The following is a 19,294-nucleotide window of genomic DNA, read 5'->3' as shown; positions in this document are numbered from 1 at the left end:
AGAGACATAGCGCCTGACATCCTTAACCAAAGTGGGCCACCAGTACTTCCCTTTCAGGCCCCGCACTGTCCGTTCAACACCAGGATGACCCGAGGAGGGTAGAGTGTGTGACCACCGGATCAGACGATCGCGAACCCCGAGCGGGACGTACTTCCGACCCACGGGACACTGATGTGGAGTGGGTTCTGACTGCCCCGCCCGCTCGATGTCCGCATCCACCTCCCAGACCACCGGTGCCACCAGACAGGAGGCAGGGAGAATGGGAGTAGGATCGATGGTCCGCTCCTCGGTGTCGTGGAGACACGACAGTGCGTCGGTCTTCAGGTTCCGGGAACCTGGAATGTACGATAAGGTGAATTGAAACCTCGTAAAAACATGGCCCACCTGGCTTGACGAGGGTTAAGTTTCCTCGCTGCCCGGATGTACTCCAGGTTACGGTGATCAGTCCAGATGAGGAAAGGGTGTCGTGCCCCCTCAAGCCAATGTCTCCACACCTTCAGGGCCTTGACCACGGCTAACAACTTCCGGTTCCCCACATCATAGCTGCGCTCTGCCGGACTCAGCTTCTTAGAAAAGAACGCACAGGGGCGAAGCTTCGGCGGCATGCCCGAGCGCTGCGACAGCACCGCTCCTACCCCAGCCTCGGAATGGCAAAGAGGGGTCAGCAAAACACAACACATCACAACACAACACATCAGTAAAACACAACACCAGAACACATCAGTAGAACACAACACTAGAACACAACACTAGAACACAACTCTAAAACACATCAGTAGAACACAACACTAGAACACATCAGTAGAACACAACACTAGAACACATCAGTAGAACACAACACTAGAACACATCAGTAGAACACAACACTAGAACACATCAGTAGAACACAAATCTAAAACACATCAGTAGAACACAACACTAGAACACATCAGTAGAACACAACACTAGAACACATCAGTAGAACACAACACTAGAACACAACACTAGAACACATCAGTAGAACACAACACTAGAACACATCAGTAGAACACAACACCAGAACACATCAGTAAAACACAACACCTGGAACACATCAGTAAAACACAACACCAGAACACATCAGTAGAACACATCAGTAGAACACAACACTAGAACACATCAGTAGAACACAACACCAGAACACATCAGTAAAACACAACACTGGAACACATCAGTAGAACACATCAGTAGAAAACAATACCAGAACACATCAGTAAAACACAACACCAGAACACATCAGTAGAACACATTAGTAGAAAACAACACCAGACAGAACACATCAGTAGAAAACAACACCAGAACACATCAGCAGAACACAACACTAGAACACATCAGTAGAACACATCAGCAGAACATCAGAACACATCAGCAGAACATCAGAACACATAGGGCATTGAGAATCAGATTAAAACCAGCATCATGGAACATAAAATATGTAGATAGATAGAACAGCAATAAAGAAATGTCCACATCAGAACAATGTAACACCTGGCTGCAGGTATCATCTTTGTTATTCTATTCACACACTTAATTTTACATTAGATTATACAGTACACCCCTGGTATAGAGTGTAGACTGTTTTGAGCCATTGTGGTCCTCCTATCACAAGGGGGTGTACATCTGAAATTATCAGACAAAAAATGTCTCCCCCTTCACCCTAGCGCGAGTGCATCTCTATCCACATAGGTCAGGCTGGTGTCCAGATTGGCAATGCCTGCTGGGAGCTCTACTGTCTGGAGCATGGGATCCTGCCGGACGGACAGATACCATCAGACAAATCCACCGGAAGAGCTGACGACTCCTTCAACACCTTCTTCAGTGAGACTGGGGCTGGAAAGCATGTCCCCAGGGCTGTGTTTGTGGACCTGGAACCCAGGTTCCAGTGGCTTTCACTTCAGCAGTAATAAATTTATGAACTTCTTTGAGGAAAAGATCATGATCATTAGAAAGCAAATTACAGACTCCTCTTTAAATCTGGGTATTCCTCCAAAGCTCCATTGTCCTGAGTCTGCACAACTCTGCCAGGACCTAGGATCAAGGGAGACACTAAAGTGTTTTAGTACTATATCTCTTGACGCAATGATGAAAATAATCATGGCCTCCAAACCCTCAAGCTGCATACTGGACCCTATTCCAACTAAACTACTGAAAGAGCTGCTTCCTGTGCTTGGCCCTCCTATGTTGAACATAATAAACGGCTCTCTATCCACCGGATGTGTACCAAGCTCACTAAAAGTGGCAGTAATAAAGCCTCTCTTGAAAAAGCCGAATCTTGATCCAGAAATTATAAAAAACTATCGGCCTATATCGAATCTTCCATTCCTCTCCAAAATTTTAGAAAAAGCTGTTGCACAGCAACTGACTGCCTTCCTGAAGACAAACAATGTATACGAAACGCTTCAGTCTGGTTTTAGACCCCATCATAGCACTGAGACTGCACTTGTGAAGGTGGTAAATGACCTTTTAATGACGTCAGACCGAGGCTCTGCATCTGTCCTCGTGCTCCTAGATCTTAGTGCCGCTTTTGATACCATCGATCACCACATTCTTTTGGAGAGATTGGAAACCCAAATTGGTCTACATGGACAAGTTCTGGCCTGGTTTAGATCTTATCTGTCGGAAAGATATCAGTTTGTCTCTGTGAATGGTTTGTCCTCTGACAAATCAATTGTAAATTTCGGTGTTCCTCAAGGTTCCGTTTTAGGACCACTATTGTTTTCACTATATATTTTACCTCTTGGGGATGTCATTCGAAAACATAATGTTAAATTTCACTGCTATGCAGACGACACACAGCTGTACATTTCAATGAAACATGGTGAAGCCCCAAAATTGCCCTCGCTAGAAGCCTGTGTTTCAGACATAAAGAAGTGGATGGCTGCAAACTTTCTACTTTTAAACTCGGACAAAACAGAGATGCTTGTTCTAGGTCCCAAGAAACAAAGAGATCTTCTGTTGAATCTGACAATTAATCTGGATGGTTGTACAGTCGTCTCAAATAAAACTGTGAAGGACCTCGGCGTTACTCTGGACCCTGATCTCTCTTTTGAAGAACATATCAAGACTGTTTCAAGGACAGCTTTTTTCCATCTACGTAACATTGCAAAAATCAGAAATTTTCTGTCCAAAAATGACGCGAGAAAAATTAATCCATGCTTTTGTTACTTCTAGGCTGGACTACTGCAATGCTCTACTTTGCCCGGATAAAGCACTAAATAAACTTCAGTTAGTGCTAAATACGGCTGCTAGAATCCTGACTAGAACCAAAAAATTTGATCATATTACTCCAGTGTTAGCCTCCCTACACTGGCTTCCTGTTAAGGCAAGGGCTGATTTCAAGGTTTTACTGCTAACCTACAAAGCATTACATGGGCTTGCTCCTACCTATCTTTCCGATTTGGTCCTGCCGTACATACCTACACGTACGCTACGGTCACAAGACGCAGGCCTCCTAATTGTCCCTAGAATTTCTAAGCAAACGGCTGGAGGTAGGGCTTTCTCCTATAGAGCTCCATTTTTATGGAATGGTCTGCCTACCAATGTGAGAGACGCAGACTCAGTCTCAACCTTTAAGTCTTTACTGAAGACTTATCTCTTCAGTAGGTCCTATGATTAAGTATAGTCTGGCCCAGGAGTGTGAAGGTGAACGGAAAGGCTGGAGCAACGAACCGCCCTTGCTGTCTCTGCCTTGCCGGTTCCCCTCTTTCCACTGGGATTCTCTGCCTCTAACCCTTTTACAGAGGCTGAGTCACTGGCCTACTGGTGTTCTTCCATGCCGTCCATGGGAGGGGTGCGTCACTTGAGTGGGTTGAGTCACTGACGTGGTCTTCCTGTCTGGGTTGGCGCCCCCCCTTGGGTTGTGCCATGGCGGAGATCGTTGTGGGCTATACTCGGCCTTGTCTTAGGACGGTAAGTTGGTGGTTGGAGACATCCCTCTAGTGGTGTGGGGGCTGTGCTTTGGCAAAGTGGGTGGGGTTATATCCTGCCTGTTTGGCCCTGTCCGGGGTATCATCGGATGGGGCCACAGTGTCTTCTGATCCCTCCTGTCTCAGCCTCCAGTATTTATGCTGCAGTAGTTTATGTGTCGGGGGCTAGGGTCAGTCTGTTACATCTGGAGTATTTCTCTTGTCTTATCCGGTGACCTGTGTGTATTTAAATATGCTCTCTCTAATTCTCTCTTTCTCTCTTTCTGTCTTTCTCTCGGAGGACCTGAGCCCTAGGACCATGCCTCAGGACTACCTGGTATGATGACTCCTTGCTGTCCCCAGTCCACCTGGCCGTGCTGCTGCTCCAGTTTCAACTGTTCTGCCTGCGGCTATGGAACCCTGACCTGTTCACCGGACGTGCTTGTTGCACCCTCGACAACTACTATGATTATTATTATTTGACCATGCTGGTCATTTATGAACATTTTAACATTTTAACATTTTGACCATGTTCTGTTATAATATCCACCCTGCACAGCCAGAAGAGGACTGGCCACCCCTCATAGCCTGGTTCCTCTCTAGGTTTCTTCCTAGGTTTTTGGCCTTTCTAGGGAGTTTTTCCTAGGGAGTTTTTCCTAGCCACCGTGCTTCTTTCACATGCTTTGCTTGCTGTTTGGGGTTTTAGGCTGGGTTTCTGTACAGCACTTTGAGAATATCAGCTGATGTACGAAGGGCTATATAAAAATAAATTTGATTTGATTTGATTTGATTTGATTTGACAGTCATTGGTAAGCTTTCCCTCTCAGGAAAAAAATGTATACCTAGAAGAATAAAGGGTTGTTCGCTTCTCATGACCTGCGGATTTTCTCTCCTCAGACGAGGTGCGCACTGGGACCTACCGTCAGTTACTCCATCCTGAACAGCTCATCACTGGCAAAGAGGATGCTGCCAACAACTACGCTCGTGGACACTACACTATTGGCAAAGAGATCATTGACCTGGTGCTGGACAGGATCCGCAAACTGGTGGATACCACATAAATAATCAATTCAATATTTTATCAACAAACTGTTCAGAATGTGGGTATCTTGTGTTCTCCTTTTATTGATGTGTTCCTCTTTCTCCTTAGGCGGACCAGTGCACAGGCCTTCAGGGCTTCCTGGTTTTCTACAGCTTTGGAGGTGGCACCGGCTCTGGTTTCACTTCCCTGCTGATGGAGCGCCTGTCGGTTGACTACAGCAAGAAGTCCAAGCTGGAGTTCTCCATCTTTTTATTTATTTATTTATTTCACCTTTATTTAACCAGGTAGGCAAGTTGAGAACAAGTTCTCATTTACAATTGCGACCTGGTCAAGATAAAGCAAAGCAGTTCGACACATACAACAACACAGAGTTACACATTGAGTAAAACAAACATACAGTCAATAATACAGTAGAAAAATAAGTCTATATACAATGTGAGCAAATGAGGTGAGATAAGGGAGGTAAAGGCAAAATAGGCCATGATGGCAAAGTAAATACAATATAGCAAGTAAAACACTGGAATGGTAGATTTGCAGTGGAAGAAAGTGCAAAGTAGAAATATAAATAATGGGTGCAAAGGAGCAAAATAAATAAATACAGTAGGGGAAGAGGTAGTTGTTTGGGCTAAATTATAAATGGGCTATGTACAGGTGCAGTAATCTGTGAGCTGCTCTGACAGCTGGTGCTTAAAGCTAGTGAGGGAGATAAGTGTTTCCAGTTTCAGAGATTTTTGTAGTTCATTCCAGTCATTGGCAGCAGAGAACTGGAAGGAGAGACAGCCAAAGGAGGAATTGGCTTTGGGGGTGACCAGAGAGATATACCTGCTGGAGCGCGTGCTACAGGTGGGTGGGTGCAGCTATCTACCCAGCTGCTTAGGTTTCTATAGCTGTGGTGGAGCCCTACAACTCCATCCTGACCACCCACACCACCCTAGAGCACTCTGACTGTGCCTTCATGGTGGATAATGAGGCTATCTATGACATCTGCCGTAGGAACCTCGACATTGAGCATCTTACCAACACCAACGTCAACAGGCTCATTAGCCAGATTGTTTCCTCCATCACTGCTTCCCTTCGATTTGATGGTGCCCTCAATGTTGATCTGACAGAGTTCCAGACCAATTTGGTGCCCTACCCCCGTATCCAGTTCCCTCTGGCCACCTATGCACCAGTTATTTCTGCAGAGAAGGCTTACCATGAGCAGCTATCTGTGGCAGAAATCACCAATGCCTGCTTTGAGCCGGCTAAACAGATGGTGAAATGTGACCATCGCCACGGCAAGTACATGGCATGTTGCCTTCTGTACCGTGGTGATGTGGTGCCCAAAGATGTCAATGCGGCTATTGCAACAATCAAAACCAAATGTTCCATTCAGTTTGTTGACTGGTGCCCAACTAACTGGTTTCAAGGTTGGCATCAACTACCAGTCCCCCACTGTAGTCTGTGGTGGAGACCTGGCCAAAGTCCAGAGGGCTCTGTGCATGCTGAGCAACACCACTGCTGTGGCAGAGGCCTGGGCTCGGCTTGACCACAAGTTTGACCTGATGTACGCCAAACGTGTCTTTGTGCACTGGTATGTGGGTGAGGGCATGGAGGAGGGAGAGTTCTCTGAGGCCAAAGAGGACATGGCAGCCCTGGAGAAGGATTATGAAGAGGTAGGGGTTGACTCTGGCAAGGGGGATGGAGGATGGAGAGGAATATTGAGAGGAATACTGAGTGTTCATGCAAGGATGCCCCTGGCTCCCATATCTTATAAAAGCACAATAAAAAAAATCAATGCATTTATTTTTACGGTTTCATATTTTATTGTTGCTTGTTTAGGTTTAAAACACAACCGGCCTGTCATAGTGACAGTCACAGGGAAAAAATGAGTGTTTCATTGAAGATTCGTCAATAAAATGTGTTGAACTTGATTCCCATCTATATGTTTTGTTGCATACTATTTCATAAATTACTTTATGTTTTCAAAACTCCAACATATTCACAAGAAGTAGAGGAATCTGTATCCAATACACCTTGGAGGCAGATAGTCTAGCGGTTTAAAGAGCGTTGGGCCACTAAGTGAAAGATTGCTGGTTTGAATCCTAGAGATGACTAGGTGAAAAATGTATCATTGTGCCCTTGAGCAAGGCACTTAACCCTAGTTGTTCCTTTAAGCTGCTCTGGATAAGAGCAACTCAAAAATATACAGCAGTTACAATGTAGTAAAATCTTAATAATTTGGTGACATATGAATTCTGAAATTGTAGAAGGGCAGTTGAACTGCAAAATCACTGGATACAGCATACTACAGTGAATGGGAATATTTTAGACATATAACTGCAGTTATACAGTGTTACTTCAACTTGCACAAGTAGGCTCTGAAGATACTTACATTTATATCAGAGAAAAACCCTCATGCAGAGTTTCAACATGCCTATGAGACACTGTGCAGTATTCTACTCTGATAGCCAATTGGGACAAGGCATATCATAAGATCTTCCAATCAGTTTTGACAAAGCCTGTCTGTCCACTGTATCGTGGAACTATAAATAGCCCCACCCACCGAATTTGGTATCACACTGACTTCTTACTACAGACTCCTAAAGGTCTGCCTGTAAGTGTTGAACTAAAAGAAGATTCATTTTCTCCGCACCACATCTTGAATCTTCTCAGCTTAAACATGGTGAGTATAAAACAAATACTATTATTGTTGCTTTCAATAATTTTGTATCAGTGTTCGGATGAAGGCTGTTTCTATTTTATTTCTTCAACACAATTCATCAATTCGACTAAAACGATTTTTAAAGTCATACACTTACACAGATTTCGTTTTGTAGCCTAACCCAAACCAAAATGCTAAACAGTCCCAATTATTTTGATAATTCCAGTCAACTACTCTAACAAAACTTGATGTCAAAATGGATGTCTCTGCTTAGTGGCATATTTGTCAGTGACATCTCTCTCTGCTTTGATGTTTGGATTGTCTGCATTGGAAGTGACCCAGGGAAGATTACTTATTGTAAAGGCAAATGTAAACTTGGTCATTGACACTCATAATATATTCAAATAATTGCCTTGTGTATGAACTAGGCTATAAGTAATGAGTAGACAAGTCTATCCTGTAAAATGTATTTAGAACTCAAATATTTTATGAGATATTTCTGAATTTCTGATGATATCAAAGTTCAAACTGCTTTGCTGATATGCTATTACATTTTTTTTGTGCAATATTAAATACCTTGATTTAACATTGCTTATTAAAATAGATTTGGTTAGCATTAAAGGTCTACTAAATACATTTGAAGTAAAATGCATTGTGTTGGTCAGATGGGAATGATTTGTCAAATGAACCACCCACAGTAAACTATGTCGGACATTTGGCTTCAAAAACACTGTCTGTTTGTCTGTTCAACAGCTGATCACTTGTTTCTTCAGTCAGGTGATGCGTCCCCATGTGTTCTGGTTTAAGCCGATAGCCTATCTTCCTCTACAATGAAAGCATTTTCTGTCATGCCCCTTGCCCACACCTCTCCTCCCTCTCCTCCCCTACAGAGTTGCTAAGAATAAAGTAGAACAAACAATCCTATTGGCATTTTTGAACAAATTAAATATTGTTGTTGCTATTCCAGTTTTAGATGAATGTTTTGGTACAATTGTCTCTTGTGCCCAAAGATGTACTCAGATATAACAGTTTGCCCACTGGGCACACACTGGTTGAATCAAAGTTGTTTCCACATCATTTCAATGTAATTGCGCTGAACCAACTTGGGATGGGTGTTGAATTGACATCTGTGCCCAGTAGTTATTTCAGAAGATTGTACAGTAGAACATGAAGGATATATTTTCCTTTTGACTATAACTAGACTTATGTGTATAGTTCATACTTGATCGATTTTCAAATTAAAAGTAGTTATTGGTTTGAGAAAGTCATAAACAACTCTCTTTTCCCAGCGTGAGTGCATCTCCGTCCACGTGGGTCAGGCTGGAGTCCAGATTGGCAATGCCTGCTGGGAGCTCTACTGCCTGGAGCATGGGATCCAGCCGGATGGACAGATGCCCAGTGACAAGACCATTGGAGGAGGAGACGACTCCTTCAACACCTTCTTCAGTGAGACTGGGGCTGGAAAGCATGTCCCCAGGGCTGTGTTTGTGGACCTGGAGCCCACAGTTATTGGTAAGCTTTATGTTTCCTACATTGAGTCAAAGGTGTTTGTTAGAAATTATTTTTTGCTTTTGTGGTATTGAGCGCCTTAATGAGCTGTTCATTTTCTCTCCTCAGATGAGGTGCGTACTGGGACCTATCGTCAGTTATTCCATCCTGAACAGCTCATCACTGGCAAAGAGGATGCTGCCAACAACTACGCTCGTGGACACTACACTATTGGCAAAGAGATCATCGACCTGGTGCTGGACAGGATCCGCAAACTGGTTGGTTTGATGAATGAAAATATTAGTAAAATATGTTAGCAAATAAATGTCCTTCCATTGATGTGTTTCTATTTCTCCTTAGGCTGACCAGTGTACAGGCCTTCAAGGCTTCCTGGTTTTCCACAGCTTTGGAGGTGGCACCGGCTCTGGTTTCACTTCCCTGCTGATGGAGCGCCTGTCTGTTGACTATGGCAAGAAGTCCAAGCTGGAGTTCTCCATCTACCCAGCTCCCCAGGTGTCCACAGCTGTGGTGGAGCCCTACAACTCCATCCTGACCACCCATACCACCCTAGAGCACTCTGACTGTGCCTTCATGGTGGATAATGAGGCTATCTATGACATCTGCCGTAGGAACCTCGACATTGAGCGTCCTACCTACACCAACCTCAACAGGCTCATTAGCCAGATCGTTTCTTCCATCACTGCTTCCCTTCGATTTGATGGTGCCCTCAATGTTGATCTGACAGAGTTCCAGACCAACTTGGTGCCCTACCCCCGTATCCATTTCCCTCTGGCCACCTATGCTCCAGTTATCTCTGCAGAGAAGGCTTACCATGAGCAGTTAACTGTCTCTGAAATAACCAATGCCTGCTTTGAACCAGCCAATCAGATGGTGAAGTGTGACCCTCGCCACGGCAAGTACATGTCATGCTGCCTTCTGTACCGTGGTGACGTGGTACCCAAAGATGTCAATGCTGCCATTGCCACCATCAAGACCAAACGTTCCATTCAGTTTGTTGACTGGTGTCCAACTGGCTTCAAGATTGGCATCAACTATCAGCCTCCCACTGTAGTCCCTGGTGGAGACCTGGCCAAAGTCCAGAGGGCTGTGTGCATGCTGAGCAACACCACTGCTGTGGCAGAGGCCTGGGCTCGGCTTGACCACAAGTTTGACCTGATGTACGCCAAACGTGCCTTTGTGCACTGGTATGTGGGTGAGGGCATGGAGGAGGGAGAGTTTGCTGAGGCCAGAGAGGACATGGCAGCCCTGGAGAAAGATTATGAAGAGGTGGGACGTGACAGTGGTGAAGGAGATGAGGACGGGGAAGAGTATTAGAAATCCATCTACCCAGCTGCTTAGGTTTCTATAGCTGTGGTGGAGCCCTACAACTCCATCCTGACCACCCACACCACCCTAGAGCACTCTGACTGTGCCTTCATGGTGGATAATGAGGCTATCTATGACATCTGCCGTAGGAACCTCGACATTGAGCATCTTACCAACACCAACCTCAACAGGCTCATTAGCCAGATTGTTTCCTCCATCACTGCTTCCCTTCGATTTGATGGTGCCCTCAATGTTGATCTGACAGAGTTCCAGACCAATTTGGTGCCCTACCCCCGTATCCAGTTCCCTCTGGCCACCTATGCACCAGTTATTTCTGCAGAGAAGGCTTACCATGAGCAGCTATCTGTGGCAGAAATCACCAATGCCTGCTTTGAGCCGGCTAAACAGATGGTGAAATGTGACCATCGCCACGGCAAGTACATGGCATGTTGCCTTCTGTACCGTGGTGATGTGGTGCCCAAAGATGTCAATGCGGCTATTGCAACAATCAAAACCAAATGTTCCATTCAGTTTGTTGACTGGTGCCCAACTAACTGGTTTCAAGGTTGGCATCAACTACCAGTCCCCCACTGTAGTCTGTGGTGGAGACCTGGCCAAAGTCCAGAGGGCTCTGTGCATGCTGAGCAACACCACTGCTGTGGCAGAGGCCTGGGCTCGGCTTGACCACAAGTTTGACCTGATGTACGCCAAACGTGTCTTTGTGCACTGGTATGTGGGTGAGGGCATGGAGGAGGGAGAGTTCTCTGAGGCCAAAGAGGACATGGCAGCCCTGGAGAAGGATTATGAAGAGGTAGGGGTTGACTCTGGCAAGGGGGATGGAGGATGGAGAGGAATATTGAGAGGAATACTGAGTGTTCATGCAAGGATGCCCCTGGCTCCCATATCTTATAAAAGCACAATAAAAAAAATCAATGCATTTATTTTTACGGTTTCATATTTTATTGTTGCTTGTTTAGGTTTAAAACACAACCGGCCTGTCATAGTGACAGTCACAGGGAAAAAATGAGTGTTTCATTGAAGATTCGTCAATAAAATGTGTTGAACTTGATTCCCATCTATATGTTTTGTTGTATACTATTTCATAAATTACTTTATGTTTTCAAAACTCCAACATATTCACAAGAAGTAGAGGAATCTGTATCCAATACACCTTGGAGGCAGATAGTCTAGCGGTTTAAAGAGCGTTGGGCCACTAAGTGAAAGATTGCTGGTTTGAATCCTAGAGATGACTAGGTGAAAAATGTATCATTGTGCCCTTGAGCAAGGCACTTAACCCTAGTTGTTCCTTTAAGCTGCTCTGGATAAGAGCAACTCAAAAATATACAGCAGTTACAATGTAGTAAAATCTTAATAATTTGGTGACATATGAATTCTGAAATTGTAGAAGGGCAGTTGAACTGCAAAATCACTGGATACAGCATACTACAGTGAATGGGAATATTTTAGACATATAACTGCAGTTATACAGTGTTACTTCAACTTGCACAAGTAGGCTCTGAAGATACTTACATTTATATCAGAGAAAAACCCTCATGCAGAGTTTCAACATGCCTATGAGACACTGTGCAGTATTCTACTCTGATAGCCAATTGGGACAAGGCATATCATAAGATCTTCCAATCAGTTTTGACAAAGCCTGTCTGTCCACTGTATCGTGGAACTATAAATAGCCCCACCCACCGAATTTGGTATCACACTGACTTCTTACTACAGACTCCTAAAGGTCTGCCTGTAAGTGTTGAACTAAAAGAAGATTCATTTTCTCCGCACCACATCTTGAATCTTCTCAGCTTAAACATGGTGAGTATAAAACAAATACTATTATTGTTGCTTTCAATAATTTTGTATCAGTGTTCGGATGAAGGCTGTTTCTATTTTATTTCTTCAACACAATTCATCAATTCGACTAAAACGATTTTTAAAGTCATACACTTACACAGATTTCGTTTTGTAGCCTAACCCAAACCAAAATGCTAAACAGTCCCAATTATTTTGATAATTCCAGTCAACTACTCTAACAAAACTTGATGTCAAAATGGATGTCTCTGCTTAGTGGCATATTTGTCAGTGACATCTCTCTCTGCTTTGATGTTTGGATTGTCTGCATTGGAAGTGACCCAGGGAAGATTACTTATTGTAAAGGCAAATGTAAACTTGGTCATTGACACTCATAATATATTCAAATAATTGCCTTGTGTATGAACTAGGCTATAAGTAATGAGTAGACAAGTCTATCCTGTAAAATGTATTTAGAACTCAAATATTTTATGAGATATTTCTGAATTTCTGATGATATCAAAGTTCAAACTGCTTTGCTGATATGCTATTACATTTTTTTTGTGCAATATTAAATACCTTGATTTAACATTGCTTATTAAAATAGATTTGGTTAGCATTAAAGGTCTACTAAATACATTTGAAGTAAAATGCATTGTGTTGGTCAGATGGGAATGATTTGTCAAATGAACCACCCACAGTAAACTATGTCGGACATTTGGCTTCAAAAACACTGTCTGTTTGTCTGTTCAACAGCTGATCACTTGTTTCTTCAGTCAGGTGATGCGTCCCCATGTGTTCTGGTTTAAGCCGATAGCCTATCTTCCTCTACAATGAAAGCATTTTCTGTCATGCCCCTTGCCCACACCTCTCCTCCCTCTCCTCCCCTACAGAGTTGCTAAGAATAAAGTAGAACAAACAATCCTATTGGCATTTTTGAACAAATTAAATATTGTTGTTGCTATTCCAGTTTTAGATGAATGTTTTGGTACAATTGTCTCTTGTGCCCAAAGATGTACTCAGATATAACAGTTTGCCCACTGGGCACACACTGGTTGAATCAAAGTTGTTTCCACATCATTTCAATGTAATTGCGCTGAACCAACTTGGGATGGGTGTTGAATTGACATCTGTGCCCAGTAGTTATTTCAGAAGATTGTACAGTAGAACATGAAGGATATATTTTCCTTTTGACTATAACTAGACTTATGTGTATAGTTCATACTTGATCGATTTTCAAATTAAAAGTAGTTATTGGTTTGAGAAAGTCATAAACAACTCTCTTTTCCCAGCGTGAGTGCATCTCCGTCCACGTGGGTCAGGCTGGAGTCCAGATTGGCAATGCCTGCTGGGAGCTCTACTGCCTGGAGCATGGGATCCAGCCGGATGGACAGATGCCCAGTGACAAGACCATTGGAGGAGGAGACGACTCCTTCAACACCTTCTTCAGTGAGACTGGGGCTGGAAAGCATGTCCCCAGGGCTGTGTTTGTGGACCTGGAGCCCACAGTTATTGGTAAGCTTTATGTTTCCTACATTGAGTCAAAGGTGTTTGTTAGAAATTATTTTTTGCTTTTGTGGTATTGAGCGCCTTAATGAGCTGTTCATTTTCTCTCCTCAGATGAGGTGCGTACTGGGACCTATCGTCAGTTATTCCATCCTGAACAGCTCATCACTGGCAAAGAGGATGCTGCCAACAACTACGCTCGTGGACACTACACTATTGGCAAAGAGATCATCGACCTGGTGCTGGACAGGATCCGCAAACTGGTTGGTTTGATGAATGAAAATATTAGTAAAATATGTTAGCAAATAAATGTCCTTCCATTGATGTGTTTCTATTTCTCCTTAGGCTGACCAGTGTACAGGCCTTCAAGGCTTCCTGGTTTTCCACAGCTTTGGAGGTGGCACCGGCTCTGGTTTCACTTCCCTGCTGATGGAGCGCCTGTCTGTTGACTATGGCAAGAAGTCCAAGCTGGAGTTCTCCATCTACCCAGCTCCCCAGGTGTCCACAGCTGTGGTGGAGCCCTACAACTCCATCCTGACCACCCATACCACCCTAGAGCACTCTGACTGTGCCTTCATGGTGGATAATGAGGCTATCTATGACATCTGCCGTAGGAACCTCGACATTGAGCGTCCTACCTACACCAACCTCAACAGGCTCATTAGCCAGATCGTTTCTTCCATCACTGCTTCCCTTCGATTTGATGGTGCCCTCAATGTTGATCTGACAGAGTTCCAGACCAACTTGGTGCCCTACCCCCGTATCCATTTCCCTCTGGCCACCTATGCTCCAGTTATCTCTGCAGAGAAGGCTTACCATGAGCAGTTAACTGTCTCTGAAATAACCAATGCCTGCTTTGAACCAGCCAATCAGATGGTGAAGTGTGACCCTCGCCACGGCAAGTACATGTCATGCTGCCTTCTGTACCGTGGTGACGTGGTACCCAAAGATGTCAATGCTGCCATTGCCACCATCAAGACCAAACGTTCCATTCAGTTTGTTGACTGGTGTCCAACTGGCTTCAAGATTGGCATCAACTATCAGCCTCCCACTGTAGTCCCTGGTGGAGACCTGGCCAAAGTCCAGAGGGCTGTGTGCATGCTGAGCAACACCACTGCTGTGGCAGAGGCCTGGGCTCGGCTTGACCACAAGTTTGACCTGATGTACGCCAAACGTGCCTTTGTGCACTGGTATGTGGGTGAGGGCATGGAGGAGGGAGAGTTTGCTGAGGCCAGAGAGGACATGGCAGCCCTGGAGAAAGATTATGAAGAGGTGGGACGTGACAGTGGTGAAGGAGATGAGGACGGGGAAGAGTATTAGAAATGTCCGTCTTTCTTTCTCTGTCTTTCAAACTCTTTATGACCCTCTTCTTTCCTTTCTCTTTTCCATATATCCACCTTTACCTTTTCATTCTCCCTTTCCATAGATCCACCTTTATCTTTTCATTCTCCCATTCCATATATCCACCTTTATCTTTTCATTCTACCATTCCATAGATCCACCTTTATCTTTTCATTCTCCCTTTCCATAGATCCACCTTTACCTTTTCATTCTCCCTTTCCATATATCCACCTTTATCTTTTCATTCTCCCTTTCCATAGGTCCACCTTTATCTTTTCATTCTCCCATTCCATATATCCACCTTTATCTTTTCATTCTGCCTTTCTATATATCCACCTTTATCTTTTCATTCTCCCATTCCATATATCCATCTTTATCTTTTCATTCTCCCTTTCTATATATCCACCTTTACCTTTTCATTCTCCCTTTCCATAGATCCACCTTTACCTTTTCATTCTCCCTTTCCATAGATCCACCTTTATCTTTTCATTCTGCCATTCCATATATCCACCTTTACCTTTTCATTCTGCCATTCCATATATCCACCTTTACCTTTTCATTCTCCCTTTCCATAGATCCACCTTTATCTTTTCATTCTCCCTTTCCATATATCCACCTTTATCTTTTCATTCTCCCATTCCATATATCCACCTTTATCTTTTCATTCTCCCTTTCCATAGATCCACCTTTATCTTTTCATTCTCCCATTCCATATATCCACCTTTATCTTTTCATTCTGCCATTCCATATATCCACCTTTATCTTTTCATTCTGCCTTTCTATATATCCACCTTTATCTTTTCATTCTCCCATTCCATATATCCACCTTTATCTTTTCATTCTGCCTTTCCATAGGTCCACCTTTATCTTTTCATTCTCCCATTCCATATATCCACCTTTATCTTTTCATTCTGCCTTTCTATATATCCACCTTTATCTTTTCATTCTGCCTTTCTATATATCCACCTTTATCTTTCCATTCTGCCATTCCATAGATCCACATGTTCTATTATTTCCATCCACTACACTCCTAACCTCAGCCAAAAAGCACTTTAATTTTGACAAGAAATGTATATTGTATGGAAAACTACATGTTTACTTTTCGTAATTTTCAGGTTCCCCTTTAGAGGTGTTCATACCATTAGTTTATAATCCTCTCCCTTATGTGTATTCTTATATTGGTGGCTTAGACAAATTCATTGGATTCTAGGAACACTGTTAACAATCACACAATTTCAAATAATGTCTATCAGTGGAGGCTGCTGAGGGGACGACAGCTCATAATAATGGATGGAATGGAGTGAATGGAATGGTACCAACCACATGGAAACCACGTGCTTGATGTGTTTGATACCATTCCATTGACTCCATTCCAGACATTATTATGAGCTGTCCTCCCTCAGCGCTGCTGTCTATTATGGATTCATAATAATCTATAAATATGTTTTTTTAACTACTAACATAAAGAACTTAAAGTTTAAATAATTTCAGTATTGAACTTTGTCATGAGACCTTTTCTTTAAGAGTGGTGCTTGTGTTTGTTAGTTTGCTCTGCAACCTAACCACTTTCATGTCTAGAGGGCAGTGTCGTGCAATAAATACATGTCCATTTCCTTCTGTGAACATGAACGGGCAACAATTCCCAATACATACCCCAACAGATCAATACTTTCCTGAATGCTACAAAATATCACGAAGGTAGGTTTAAAACAACACACTCAGAAAATCACAGCCAAAGCTGCATAGAGGGTAGACCTAGACTCTGCATTTTCTCACCCTAAGAATGCAAATGAATAATACATGGAGAATATTACATTCTATGTTATCTACATTCATTGTGAATTGGAAATGTGAACTGTGAAATGTACTCTCCAATTTACCAATGTGAAAGCCAGCTAGACCTGAGAAGAGCCCAGTCCCAGTTCACAGCCCTGATCTAAAATAGGTCCTGGTATTCATACCCTGCCCTGTCATGGGGGAGATCTGTCAAGCTGTGGGACAGGACAGGTGGGGTTTAAAAATACTGTTCCCAAAGTGTCTAGATTGGACCTAAACTGGACGACTGCAGATGCAAAACATGATGTAGGCTCGTTTACAATTATATTGTTGTTACTTGCCTACCAACCTCTTCAAGAGGTTTGAACCCCGTGAAGAAAATAACATATAGAGTGCAAGCGGAAAGTATTCAGATCCCTTGACTTTTTCCACATTTTGATATGTTACAGCCTTATTTTAAAATGGATTTAATTGTTCCCCCCTCATCAATCTACACGCAATACCCCATAATGACAATGCAAAAACTGTTTTTTAGATTTTCTTTTACAAATGTATAAAATATGAAGGTTTTCATCAAGGATCTCTCTGTACTTTGCTGCTTTAATCTTTCCCTCGATCCTGACTAGTCTCCCAGGCCCTGCAGCTGAAAAACATCCCCACAGCATGATGCTGCCACCACCATGATTCATAGTAGGAATGGTCCCAGGTTTCCTCCAGACGTGATGCTTGGCATTCAGGCCAAAGAGTTCAATCTTGGTTTCATCAGACCAGAGAATTTGTTTCTCATGGACTGAGAGTCCTTTAGGTGCCTTTTTGGCAAACTCCAAGCGATCTGTCATGTGCCTTTTACTGAGTAGTGGCCTCCGTCTGGCCACTCTACCATAAAGACCTGATTGGTGGAATGCTACAGAGATGGTTGTCCTTCTGGAAGGTTCTCCCATCTCCACAGAGTAACTCTGAAGCTCTGTCAGAGTGACCATCAGGTTCTTGGTCACCTCCCTGACCAAGGCCCTTCTCCCCCGATTGCTCAGTTTGGAAGAGGATGAGTCTTGGGGGTCCAAATTTCTTCCATTTAAGAATGATGGACGCCACTGTGTTCTTGGGGACCTTCAATGCTGCAGAAATGTATTGGTACCCTTCCCCAGATCTGTGCCTTGACACAATCCTGTGTCGGAGCTCTACAGACAATTCCGTCTACCTCATGGCTTGGTTTTTGCTCTGACATGCACTGTCAACTGTGGGACCTCATATAGACAAGTGTGTACCTTTCCAAATCATGTCCAATCAATTGAATTTACCAAAGGTAGACTCCAATCAAGTTGTAGAAACATCTCAAGGATGATCAATGGAAACAGGATGCACCTGAGCTCAATTTCGAGTCTCATAGCAAAGGGTCTGAATACTTATGCAAATAAGGTATTTCTGCTTTAATTTGCAAACATTTCTGAAAACCTGTTTTCACTTTGCCATTATGGGATATTGTGTGTAGATTGATAAGGAAAACATTTATTTAATCAATTTTAGAATAAGGCTGTAACGTAACAAAATGTGGAAAAAGTCATGGGGTCTGAAAACTTTCCAAATGCCTACAGAAAATATTCAAGACTTTTTACACATTTTGTTGCATTACAAACTGGGATTAAAATTGATTTGTCTTTTTTTATCTACACAAAATACGCTGTAATATTTTTATTTTATTTCAATTAACAAAAATAAAACATTAGTATACACTATATATACAAAAGTATGTGGACATCCCTTCAAATTAGTGGATTTGGCTATTTCAGCCACACCCGTTGCTGACAGGTGTATAAAATCGTGCACACAGCCATGCAATCTCCATAGACAAACATTGGCAGTAGAATGGCCTATACTGAAGAGCTCAGTGACTTTCATTGTGGCACTGTCATATGATGTCACCTTTCCAACAAGTCAGTTGGTCAAATTTCTGCCCTGCTAGAGCTACACTAGTCAACTGTAAGTACTGTTATTGTGAAGTGGAAATGTCTTGGAGCAACAACGGCAGGCGAAGTGGTAGGCCACACAAGCTCACCGAACGGGACCATGAAGCGCTGAAGCGCGTAAAAATCGTCTGTCCTCGGTTACAACACTCAGTACCGAGTTCCAAGCTGTCTCTGGAAGCAACATCAGCACAAGAACTGTTCGTCAGGAGCTTCATGAAATGGGTTTCTATGGCCAAGCAGCCGCACACAAGCCTAAATCACCATGTGCAATGCCAAGTATTGACTGGTGTGGTGTAAAGCTCACCTCCATTGGACTCTGGAGCAGTTGAAATGCATTCTCCGGAGTGATGAAATACACTTCACCATCTGGCAGTCCAACGGGCGAATCTGGCTTTGGTGGAAGCCAGGAGAACGCTACCTTCCTCAATGCATAGTGCCAATTGTAAAGTTTGGTGGAGGAGGAATAATGGTATGGGGCTGTTTTTCA

General features: G+C 43.3%; 2 protein-coding genes and 2 pseudogenes across 2 annotated transcripts; all 4 read left to right on the top strand.

Annotated features, from left to right (window-relative positions):
• Positions 1-274: 274 nt before the first annotated feature.
• Positions 275-6,884, top strand: LOC106572605 (tubulin alpha-1C chain-like; annotated as a pseudogene).
• Positions 6,885-6,974: 90 nt separating this feature from the next.
• Positions 6,975-10,432, top strand: LOC123727340 (tubulin alpha-1C chain). The gene is made up of 4 exons (XM_045696290.1): positions 6,975-7,630; positions 8,899-9,121; positions 9,227-9,375; positions 9,458-10,432. The coding sequence occupies exons 1-4, from the start codon at positions 7,628-7,630 to the stop codon at positions 10,430-10,432; spliced, it is 1,350 nt and encodes a 449-aa protein (XP_045552246.1). The 5' UTR covers positions 6,975-7,627.
• A 9-nt stretch (positions 10,433-10,441) lies between these two features.
• On the top strand, positions 10,442-11,498 carry LOC123727341 (tubulin alpha-1 chain-like; annotated as a pseudogene).
• A 296-nt stretch (positions 11,499-11,794) lies between these two features.
• Positions 11,795-16,690, top strand: LOC106572604 (tubulin alpha-1C chain). The gene is made up of 4 exons (XM_014146936.2): positions 11,795-12,244; positions 13,513-13,735; positions 13,841-13,989; positions 14,072-16,690. The coding sequence occupies exons 1-4, from the start codon at positions 12,242-12,244 to the stop codon at positions 15,044-15,046; spliced, it is 1,350 nt and encodes a 449-aa protein (XP_014002411.1). The 5' UTR covers positions 11,795-12,241; the 3' UTR covers positions 15,047-16,690.
• The last annotated feature ends 2,604 nt before the right edge of the window (positions 16,691-19,294 follow it).

The sequence above is a fragment of the Salmo salar genome, chromosome ssa15 (genome assembly GCF_905237065.1).
Source record: "Salmo salar chromosome ssa15, Ssal_v3.1, whole genome shotgun sequence".
In the NCBI taxonomy this organism is placed as follows: domain Eukaryota; kingdom Metazoa; phylum Chordata; class Actinopteri; order Salmoniformes; family Salmonidae; genus Salmo; species Salmo salar.
Note: the sequence above shows the minus strand (reverse complement) of the source record. Positions and strands in the feature narration are given on the sequence as shown.